This window comes from Ranitomeya imitator, chromosome 2, assembly GCF_032444005.1.
Source record: "Ranitomeya imitator isolate aRanImi1 chromosome 2, aRanImi1.pri, whole genome shotgun sequence".
NCBI classification, from domain to species: Eukaryota; Metazoa; Chordata; class Amphibia; order Anura; family Dendrobatidae; genus Ranitomeya; species Ranitomeya imitator.
In genome coordinates this window covers 278,658,261-278,670,574 of record NC_091283.1, presented here as the reverse complement: position 1 = coordinate 278,670,574, position 12,314 = coordinate 278,658,261, and the positions used below count along the sequence as shown (strand labels likewise).

Here is a 12,314-nt window from a genome sequence, read left to right as displayed (position 1 = left end):
TTGCAGCACCCGCCGCAAATCAGGGGAGATGGCAAACACAATTACTCCCTCTTTGAGAATACCCGCCGGCTCAGATAAACCGGGAGAGTCGGGCACAAAACTCCTAGACAGGGCATCCGCCTTCACATTTTTAGAGCCCGGAAGGTACGAAACCACAAAGTCGAAACGGGCAAAAAACAGCGACCAACGAGCCTGTCTGGGATTCAACTGCTTGGCAGACTCGAGATAAGTCAAGTTCTTATGATCAGTCAAGACCACCACGCGATGCTTAGCTCCTGCAAGCCAATGACGCCACTCCTCGAATGCCCACTTCATGGCCAGCAACTCTCGATTGCCAACATCATAATTTCGCTCAGCAGGCGAAAACTTCCTGGAAAAGAAGGCGCATGGTTTCATCACCGAGCAATCAGAACTTCTCTGCGACAAAACAGCCCCCGCTCCAATCTCAGAAGCATCAACCTCGACCTGGAATGGAAGCGAAACATCTGGTTGACACAACACAGGGGCAGAAGAAAAACGACGCTTCAACTCTTGAAAAGCTTCCACAGCAGCAGAAGACCAATTGACCACATCAGCACCCTTCTTGGTCAAATCGGTCAATGGTTTAGCAATACTAGAAAAATTGCCGATGAAGCGACGATAAAAATTAGCAAAGCCCAGGAACTTTTGCAGACTTTTCAGAGATGTCGGCTGAGTCCAATCATGGATGGCTTGGACCTTAACAGGGTCCATCTCGATAGTAGAAGGGGAAAAAATGAACCCCAAAAATGAAATCTTCTGAACACCAAAGAGACACTTTGATCCCTTCACAAACAAAGAATTAGCACGCAGGACCTGAAACACCGTTCTGACCTGCTTCACATGAGATTCCCAATCATCCGAGAAGACCAAAATATCATCCAAGTATACAATCAGGAATTTATCCAGGTACTCTCGGAAGATGTCGTGCATAAAGGACTGAAACACTGATGGAGCATTGGCAAGTCCGAATGGCATTACTAGGTACTCAAAATGGCCCTCGGCCTATTAAATGCAGTTTTCCATTCATCGCCTCGATTAATACGCACAAGATTATACGCACCACGAAGATCTATCTTGGTAAACCAACTAGCCCCCTTAATCCGAGCAAACAAATCGGATAACAGCGGCAAGGGGTACTGAAATTTAACCGTGATCTTATTTAGAAGGCGGTAATCTATACAAGGTCTCAGCGAACCATCCTTCTTGGCCACAAAAAAGAACCCCGCTCCCAATGGCGACGACGACGGGCGAATGTGCCCCTTCTCCAAGGACTCCTTCACGTAACTCCGCATAGCGGCGTGTTCAGGCACCGATAAATTAAACAGTCGACCTTTTGGGAATTTACTACCAGGAATCAAATCGATAGCACAATCACAATCCCTATGCGGAGGTAGGGCATCGGACTTGGGCTCATCAAATACATCCCAGTAATCAGACAAGAACTCTGGGACCTCAGAAGGGGTGGATGACGAAATAGACAGAAATGGGACATCACCATGTATCCCCTGACAACCCCAGCTGGACACAGACATGGATTTCCAATCTAATACTGGATTATGGACTTGTAGCCATGGCAACCCCAACACGTCCACATCATGCAGATTATGCAACACCAGAAAGCGAATAACCTCCTGATGTGCAGGAGCCATGGACATGGTCAGCTGGGTCCAGTACTGACGCTTATTCTTGGCCAAAGGCGTAGCATCAATTCCTCTCAATGGAATAGGACACTGCAAGGGCTCCAAGAAAAACCCACATCGCCTAGCATACTCCAAGTCCATCAAATTCAGGGCAGCGCCTGAATCCACAAATGCCATGACAGAATAAGATGACAAAGAGCAGATCAAGGTAACGGACAAAAGAAATTTTGACTGTACCGTACCAATGGTGCCAGACCTAGCGAACCGCTTAGTGCGCTTAGGACAATCAGAGATAGCATGAGTGGAATCACCACAGTAGAAACACAGCCCATTCTGACGTCTGTGTTTTTGCCGTTCAACTCTGGTCAAAGTCCTATCGCACTGCATAGGCTCAGGTTTATGCTTAGATAATACCGCCAAATGGTGCACAGATTTACGCTCACGCAAGCGTCGACCGATCTGAATGGCCAAAGACATAGACTCATTCAGACCAGCAGGCATAGGAAATCCCACCATGACATCCTTTAGGGCTTCAGAGAGACCCTTTCTGAAAATAGCTGCGAGCGCACCTTTATTCCATTGAGTGAGTACGGACCACTTTCTAAATTTCTGACAATATACCTCTATCTCATCCTGACCCTGACACAGAGCCAGCAAATTTTTCTCTGCCTGATCCACTGAATTAGGTTCATCGTACAGCAATCCGAGCGCCAGGAAAAACGCATCAATATTACACAATGCAGGATCTCCTGGCGCGAGAGAAAACGCCCAGTCCTGAGGGTCGCCACGTAAAAAAGAAATAATGATCCTAACTTGTTGAACTGGGTCACCAGAGGAGCGAGGTTTCAAAGCCAGAAATAGTTTACAATTATTTTTGAAACTCAGAAATTTAGTTCTATCTCCAAAAAAACAAATCAGGAATAGGAATTCTTGGTTCCAACATAGAATTCTGAACCACAAAGTCTTGAATATTTTGTACTCTTGCCGTGAGCTGATCCACACATGAAGACAGACCTTTAATGTCCATCGCTACACCTGTGTCCTGAACCACCCAAATGTCTAGGGGAAAAAAAAAAGCAAAACACAGTGCAGAGAAAAAAAAAATGGTCTCAGAACTTCTTTTTTCCCTCTATTGAGAATCATTAGTACTTTGGGCCTCCAGTACTGTTATGATTACGTAATTCAGTACCACAATGGACATAGAAGTCAGAGCACATACAGTGACCTGACAATAACCCAAAAACATAGAACGAGCTCTGAGACGTGGGAACTCTGCTGACCGCAATCCCTACTCCTCTCCAACCACACTAAAGGCAGCTGTGGATTGCGCCTAACGCTCCCTATGCAACTCGGCACAGCCTGAGAAACTAGCTAGCCTGAAGATAGAAAATAAGCCTACCTTGCCTCAGAGAAATACCCCAAAGGAAAAGGCAGCCCCCCACATATAATGACTGTGAGTAAGATGAAAAGACAAACGTAGAGATGAAATAGATTTAGCAAAGTGAGGCCCGACTTTCTGAACAGAGCGAGGATAGGAAAGGTAACTTTGCGGTCAACACAAAACCCTACAAACAACCACGCAAAGGGGGCAAAAAGACCCTCCGTACCGACTAACGGCACGGAGGTACACCCTCTGCTTCCCAGAGCTTCCAGCAAACAAGAAAAACCAAATAAGCAAGCTGGACAGAAAAAACAGCAAACAAAAATAACAAAAGCGGAACTTAGCTATGCAGAACAGCAGGCCACAGGAACGATCCAGGAGGAAACAAGTCCAATACTAGAACATTGACTGGAGGCCAGGATCAAAGCACTAGGTGGAGTTAAATAGAGCAGCACCTAACGACTTCACCACATCACCTGAGGAAGGAAACTCAGAAGCCGCAGTACCACTTTCCTCCACCAACGGAAGCTCATAGAGGGAATCAGCCGAAGTACCACTTGGGACCACAGGAGGGAGCTCTGCCACAGAATTCACAACACATATGCCCCATATAATGCTGCACAAATGCTGATTATGGCCTCATAAGATGCTCCATAGAGATATTTACCCCATATAATGCTGCACAAATGCTGATTATGGCCTCATAAGACGCTCCATAGAGATATTTACCCCATATAATGCTGCACAAATGCTGATTATGGCCTCATAAGATGCTCCATAGAGATATTTACCCCATATTATGCTGCACAAATGTAAAAAACAGTACTGGAACACACTGGCGCTACTCGCAAAAAAAAGCCAAGTGCTGCATGTATTTAGGCAGATCTGTGCCCACTCTGCCAAGAAATAAACAAACTAATAAAAGGTAAAATACCGCGCTACAAGGGTCTAAAAGGTGCTACTGGTACTAGTACATAGGCTGGTCCCTAATACGCCCCTTCCAACACGGGTGCTGCATGTTGGGGCAGATGTAGTGGGCTAATGTAAATTAAGATGCCGACTGGCAGTGCCCCCATCTATAGTTTAAAATGTACCGAAATCAGTGTGTAAACCACATACGCAGGCTAGGATTTATAAATAATAAATAACATACCATGACAGGGTGTCGAGGCAAGCTGTCCTGAGTTCCTGCAGGGTGGCTCGTGGTAAATACGCCGCCGGTATAGATGGCAGGTCTAGTGGAAAAGGTGGTTCTTCAAATGGTAGCGAACAGGTGGGCGCACGCTAGCTAGCGATTGTCCGATCAAGGACAAGGTGCCAGTGGACAGTGCAGAGCCAGGGAACGTCCCAGCCGGAGGCGTCCCTGGTTACACTGAGAAAAATGGCCGGCGCTGCCAAGCAGCGTGACATCACAGGCCTATGGAGCCTTACTGGGACAAAAAGCTGACCGACGCGTTTCGGAGTGTAACGCACTCCTTCATCAGGGTTACCGCCCCCAAATGACTTGCTCCATATATAGACACACAACAGGCACCCTGCTGCGTGCCCCCGTGCTAACCATGTCTATAACTACACCTGCCATATTAAGCCGGCATTGTGTATTCATTCATCTAATAACCAGCTGCACTAGAGATGTTACAATGGGTGCATATAATGCCTGATGCCACATCATCTCTTGAGAACCCCTTATTAATAAAACGTTTCAAGACTATGTAGAGTGGCCTACTTGTCCTGAACTAGACGATGCATGTTGTGGATTCTGTTTTTGGGCTCCCTCTGGTGGTTACAGATGGTACTGGGTGACTTGTGTTCTCTGCGGTCTCTGGTGTCCACCTGTTCTATCAGGATATGGGAGTTTCCTATTTAACCTGGCTTTCTTGTCATTTCCTCGCCGGCGATCAATGTAATCAGTGTGTCTTGTTACCTCTGCTTTCCGCTTCAGTAATCTTCAGGACAAGCTAAGTTTTTGATTTTCCTGTTCCACGTTTTGCTTTATTTTTGTTTTAGTCCAGCTTGCAGTTATGTGATTCCTTGTTGCTGGTTGCTCTAGTGGGCTGATATTACTCCTCATGTTCCATGAGTTGGCACATGAGTTCAGGTAATTTCAGGATGGTTTTTTGTAGGGTTTTTCACTGACCGCGCAGTTCACTTTTGTATCCTCTGCTATCTAGTTTTAGCGGGCCTCATTTTGCTGCATCTGTTTTCATTACTACGTATGTGCTTTCCTCTCATTTCACCGTCATTACATGTGGGGGGCTGCTATTTCTGTGGGGTGTTTCTCTGGAGGCAAGAGAGGTCTTTGTTTCTTCTAATAGGGGAAGCTAGTCCTTCGGCTGGCGCGAGACGTCTAGAATCATCGTAGGCACGTTCCCCGGCTACTGCTAGTGTTGTGAATTAGGTTCAGGATCGCGGTCAGCTCAGTTTCCATCACCCTAGAGCTTGTTCTGTTTTTTGTGTGCTTGTCCTTTTGTGATCCCCTGCCATTGGGATCATGACAGATGCATCCCTATTAAGTGCATATGAATTGCAGTGGAAACAAATGTGATGTGCTAAATAACAAGAAACAATAAAAAATACATGATATACATAATCAACTTTTATTGTACTTACAACTAAAAATTAAAATAAAAATAAGAATAAAAACATGTCTATAGTGGTTAACACTTTTAAGAATAAAAAGGTAAAAAGTAAACCAGAAGATGCTCAAATAAATAAAAAATAATAAAAATCCCTAAAAAAGGCTGTAGATCAATAGCTTAAGATACACATGCGGTATTAATGCAACTGCATTGCATTACATATTCCATATTTTATCCTCAATATTCAGGGGGTGGAGGGGAAACCGAGAATCGGGAATGGTATATTACTGGGTGTTGCATCCATATCCTGCTATATCTTACGATCTTGCACGGTGTTCAACGTGAGAAAGAGATTAGTGGGTAAGCCACTTACCAGTCTACAGACTGTCGATGGTTTGAACCATAGGTGGCAAATACCTGTACGTGCACACCTAACTTCCTCATACTGAGGTTTAAGATCGAAAACCATGGGGCCAACTAACGTATATTTATATATATTCACCCATATAGTGGGCCTTAAGACCCTAATAATCTACAATATAGCGTTGGTTAGAATGCATATAGTTCCAGCTCACAGTTTAGCCCCTCGGACAATCGCTAGCTAGCGTGCGCCCACCTGTTCGCTACCATTTGGAGAACCACCTTTTCCACTAGACCTGCCATCTATACCGGCGGAGCGCCGCACACATATCCTTGGCGTATTTACCACGAGCCACCCTGCAGGAACTCAGGACAGCTTGCCTCGACACCCTGTCACGGTATGTTATTTATTATTTATAAATCCTAGCCTGCGTATGTGGTTTACACACTGATTGCGGTACATTTTAAACTATAAGTGGGGGCACTGCCAGTCGGCATCTTAATTTACATTAGCCCACTACATCTGCCCCAACGTGCAGCACCCGTGTTGGAAGGGGCGTATTAGGCACCAGCCTATGTACTAGTACCAGTAGCACCTTTTAGACCCTTGTAGCGCGGTATTTTACCTTTTATTAGACTGCACAAATGTAGATTATGGCCCCATAAGATGCTCCATACAGACATCTGCCCCATATAATGCTGCACAAATGCTGATTATGGCCCCATAAGATGCTCCATAGAGATATTTGCCCCATAGAGTGCTGCACAAACGTTGAATATGGCCCCATAAGAGGCTCCATAGAGATATTTGCCCCATATGCTGTTGCTGCGATTTAAAAAAAAAAAATAAATGACATACTCACCTCTCGTCGCTGAGGCCCCCGGCACTTGCAATACTCACCGGTCCTCATTCCGGCGCCACTGTGTCTTCCGCATCCTCTGCACTAACGTTCAGGCAGAGGGCACGGACTAACCACGTTGTCGCGCCCTCTGACCTGAGCATCACTGCAGAGGACGTGGAAGACAGAGCCCAGCGGTGGAACGAGAAAGAGGTTAATATCGTGCAGTGCTCCCCCTCCCCATTATACTCACCTGCTCCTGGCACGGTCCCTGTATCTCCGGTCGCTGACAGCTTCTTCCAGCATTGAGCGGTCACCGTTACCGCTCATTATAGTAATGAATACGCGGCTCCACTGTTATGGGAGTGGAGTCGGGTCCATATTCATTACTGTAATGAGCGGTACCATGTGTCCGCTCAATGCTGGAAGAAGCTGTCAGCGCCCGGAGATGCAGCGACCGCGCTAGGAGCAGGTGAGTATGTCACAGCCGCCGCTCGCCCTCCTCAGGCGACCCCCCAGGGACAATGACTCAAGTATAAGCCGAGAGGGGCACTTTCAGCCTAAAAAAAAATGGGCTGAAAATCTTGGCTTATATTCGAGTATATACGGTATTTTATTTTTGTTGCAGGAGATTGAAGGATTCAGGGATCAGGTGATGCAGCAAGTATGGTTAATTAAGATAAAATTAAGGATTTTATTCTGGCTGTGTCTTTATTTACCATGTAACTATAGGATTAGTAATGGATAGGTGTCTTATAGATGCTTCTCCACTACTAATCCATGGGCTTGATGTCACCTGACAATACAAAGGTGACATAAACCCCACAAATATTACCTCACTTGCTACCACTACAGAACAAGTGGGAAGAGCTGGATAAAGTGCCACAACTAGCACATCTTTGGATGTGCCAGTTGTGGGGCGGCTGCGGGCTGCTATTTTTAGGCTGGTGAGGGCCAAAATCCATGGGTCTCGCCAGCCAGAGAATACCAGGCCACAGCTGTCTGCTTCTTCCTTGGCTGGTTAACAAAAATAGGGGGACCTCATGCCGTTTTTTTTTAGGGGATCCCACAATTTGTGCTAACCATCCAAGGTAAGCAGACTGCTGCGGCCTGGTAATATCAGGCTGGTAAGGTTCATGGATATTGGATCCTCATCAACCTGAAATACCAGTTCCAGTAGTCTGCTTACTCAGGCTGGTTACATTATGTGGGGACTCCGGGCCATTTTTTTTAAATTATTTATTAGAAAGGAAAGGACCTCTCTGTGCTTTGCTTCACTTCGTTTGTCATGTACTTCTGGCTGTGTCATAAGATTCACCATTATGTAAATTAGTACACATGCGTAGTAAGCTGCGTTCCCACACTTAATATACATTTGACTAGGAAAATGTTGTGGTTTTACCGCATCAATTGACATGCTGCGGTCTGGAAAGACGTGCCGCATGTCCGTTTCTGCAGGTGAGCCGTGGGCTTCTGTGCACGCATAGTGGACATGGGATTTCTTGAAATCCCATCCACTATGATGTAACAGAAAGGAAAAGGGAATATCCAGCACGTCCATCCAGTGTAAGTAAAATATCCAAAATTTATTGAAGCATTTTAAAAAACAATATTAAAAAAAGAGAGAGGGAGACTCTCTCTGCCTGACGCGTTTCTGGCGCACCACGGCGCCCTTAGTCGCCGCACCACGGCGCCCAGAAACGCGTCAGGCAGAGAGAGTCTCCCTCTCTCTTTTTTAATATTGTTTTTTAAAATGCTTCAATAAATTTTGGATATTTTACTTACACTGGATGGACGTGCTGGATATTCCCTTTTCCTTTCTTCTACTTCAGCTGAAATCACCAGCAGGTACAGCACCCACCAGCTATATTCATTTGCAACGGCTTACAGATGCATATCTCGGCGTGTCAAGCTCCTAACTTTTCCTCTCACCCCTCCTCTTTTCTTGAATGTATGATGTAACAGCTGGATGCTGCAGGTTGGACTTTGCAGATGAATGCAGCGTCCAACCCGCAGCATTTACGGACCATGGGAACATATCCCAATATATCTGCAAACAGGAAATCACTTTTTTTTTCCTTCTCAGAAGCCAACTTTCAATTAGCTTTATTTCAAATGAAAAAAGCATCGCATCAAAAACACATGTAAAAAAGCAGGTGACCTGCCAGTGTCCTAAGGTGCATATTTTACCTGCGTCAAATCCTTACCAAATACAGAGCCATTCCTGACCGTGAAAACATACCCTAAGAATATAAAAAAGGATTCTCCCTTATGAGACTTTTATTGTGACTAAGGAGAGATGTTTTCTTCACAAAATATTTCCCACATTCTGAACAGAAAAAGTCTTCTCCCTTGTATGGGTGCTTTGGTGACCAAGAAGAAATGATTTCTTTACAAAACATTTCCCACATTCTGAACATGAAAATGGCTTCTCCCTTGTGTGAATTCTCTGATGTCTGCGAAGATCTGATTTCTCTGTAAAACACTTCCAACATTCTAAACATGAAAATGGCTTCTTCCCTGTGTGAATTGTTTGGTGTCTATCAAGAATCGATTTACGGTTAAAACATTTCCCACATTCTGAACATGAAAATGGCTTCTCCCCTGTGTGAATTCTATGATGTTTGAGAAGATCTGATTTCACTATAAAACATTTTCCACATTCTGAACATGAAAATGGCTTCTCCCCTGTGTGAGTTTGCTGATGTCTGATAAGATTTGATGTATCTGTAAAACAATTCCCACATTCTGAACATGAAAATGGCTTCTCCCCTGTGTGAATTCTCTGATGTCTGAGAAGACTTGATTTCTCTGTAAAACATTTCCCACATTCTGAACATGAAAATGGCTTCTCCCCTGTGTGAATTCTCTGATGTTTGCGAAGATCTGATTTCTCTGTAAAACATTTCCCACATTCTGAACATGAAAATGGCTTCTCCCCTGTGTGAATTCTCTGATGTCTGCGAAGATCTGATTTCTCTGTAAAACACTTCCAACATTCTAAACATGAAAATGGCTTCTTCCCTGTGTGAATTGTTTGGTGTCTTTCAAGAATCGATTTACGGTGAAAACATTTCCCACATTCTGAACATGAAAATGGCTTCTCCCCTGTATGAATTCTATGATGTTTGAGAAGATCTGATTTCTCTGTAAAACATTTTCCACATTCTGAACATGAAAATGGCTTCTCCCCTGTGTGAGTTCGCTGATGTCTGATAAGATGTGATGTATCTGTAAAACAATTCCCACATACTGAACATGAAAATGGCTTCTCCCCTGTGTGAATTCTCTGATGTTTGAGAAGACTTGATTTCTCTGTAAAACATTTCCCACATTCTGAACATGAAAATGGCTTCTCCCCTGTGTGAATTCTCTGATGTTTGCGAAGATCTGATTTCTCTGTAAAACATTTCCCACATTCTGAACATGAAAATGGCTTCTCCCCTGTGTGAAATCTATGATGTTTGCGAAGATCTGATTTCTCTGTAAAACATTTTCCACATTCTGAACATGAAAATGGCTTCTTCCCTGTGTGAGTTTTCTGGTGAGAAACTAGATGTGATTTCTTGTTAAAACATTTCCCACACTCGGAACAAGAAAAGTTATGCTCTACTGTGTGAATGTTTTGATGTTTAACAAAAGATTTTTCAAAAGGAAAACTCTTTCCATATTCAACACCTGAAAATGAATTTTTTCCTTTATGACCAGTTAGTTTTTGAATGTGACTTTGATTTTCCTTAGTCTGTAATGAATCAGAAGACAGGACCTCTTTGAAAGGATCAGATGAGAGATCATCGCTGTAAAGGAATGTTGGTGTATCTGGAGTAATGGCGTTTACTTTAATTGTATCCTGTGGAATCTTTAGATCATCTGATTTAAAAATTGAAAATGTCAGCTGTTCCTCTTGTCTCCTGGTACAGTCATCTGCCAAGAATAAAATCAAATAAAATTTTGAATAAAATATCCTTGATTTATATTTTTGAACATTTCTACTTAAACTGTCTGTAAAATAGCAAGTTAAGTAAAATATCGATTTACCAAGACAATGACAGCTCACAGGCTAATATAAAACCTCATAAGATGCACGAGTAGATTGTGGTGCTCCACTGTTTGTTCACTCTGCTTTTCAAATATCGAGTAAAAAGCCACCAATCTGTATTGCTATTGCAGGCAAAAAATAATACCAATAAAATCTCTAGTCATCTGAAAAAGTGCCCACTCAGGTCCATCACCGGTCAGTGGAAAAACAGGTTTCCACATTATTAATGGCTCAAAGTCTTTTGAAAAGCAACATAGCTTCAATAAACCAATCCAGCAATAACAGCTCTGCTGGAAGGTGCCAGATACAAGCTTGTTCTCCTCTGGTTCAGTCCTCTGTGCTCAGCTCTTGGCTTCTGTATTAACTACCTGTTGTGACCCTGACCCCTTAACAGACTACTCTTGCATCTTCTGATTAGGTATTTCCTCTGCCTTCCTGGTTCTCACCCGGCAACCTGAACATTCTTCTTCCCATCTCATGCAACAGAACAGCATGTAACAACGTGGCCCAAGCCTAGGGGTCTCTGTGTAAGTCCAAATCCATGTACATCCTTTAAAGGATGATGAGCAAGGCAATTCCTGGGATAGGATGAGCAAGGGAATCTCTGGGATATGGAAAACGGAGTAGATAGCACCAATCCGGTTTCTAGTAGCCATTTTTTGAGCTGCCAGGTGACCATGAACAGCGCCCCCAATATATTTTGTCTCCAAACTATTCCAGCAGGATCTAAATTCAAATAGCGCTTCTTCTCTTTTTAACCCCGCCAAGTGCCCAGGCAGTGGAATACAACCGTATATAGGTTTTGTTGGATTCAAGACAAGTGGGAAAAAGGTCCATTTGTTTCTTACTATACTTTTTGATGAATTCCAAAGTTATCACCACATAAAATTACATGTCAAATTGGAAATATGGGACCTTATTACGAAGATAAAACTGGCTGCGGGAAATAGTTAAATTTAGAGTATTTTGGGAAATAACTACTGTAGTCAAAAACTTAGTATAGACAATAATATCTACTGAAATGATCAAACTCAAATGTCTTCATCAGTAAAATATAAGTAACTAAAACTTCTCTGGAGTAATTACAGTATGTGGCTTGGTAATCCCCACATGTTTTTCGGCTGTCTAATCGTCGCGAAACATGGGGCCGCAGGGACTCAAACATGTCATTCGAGAATAGAGAAATTATAGTGTACAGGGAAAAAAAATGTTAAACAATTTACTGCATAATAACTTGTATATAAGGCAAAATTTAAAAAGTGTTTATTAAAAAATTAGAATTTAAAGTAAACCGAAATTGATTTTTTCTATTTTAAAAAATTGGACATCTGAAGGTCACAGAGGAATTATGGAGTATGCTGGTTTTGTCAGCCAGGTATTGCTTGACCATATTTAAAAACTTTTCCATCCTTGTCAAAAATACCAAGACATCAGGGCCTGGATGCTGGCAGGGCA

General features: G+C 43.4%; 1 protein-coding gene across 2 annotated transcripts in view; it reads right to left on the bottom strand.

Annotated features, from left to right (window-relative positions):
* Positions 1–8,673: 8,673 nt before the first annotated feature.
* The window catches only part of LOC138666924 (oocyte zinc finger protein XlCOF6-like), a 62,986-nt gene continuing 59,345 nt past the window's right edge, over positions 8,674–12,314 (bottom strand). For both annotated transcript variants that reach the window (XM_069755113.1, XM_069755111.1), the window contains one exon: positions 8,674–10,744. In XM_069755113.1, the coding sequence (XP_069611214.1) occupies positions 9,129–10,744 (1,616 nt within the window). In that variant the 3' untranslated portion in view covers positions 8,674–9,128. The remainder of the gene's footprint in view (positions 10,745–12,314) is intronic.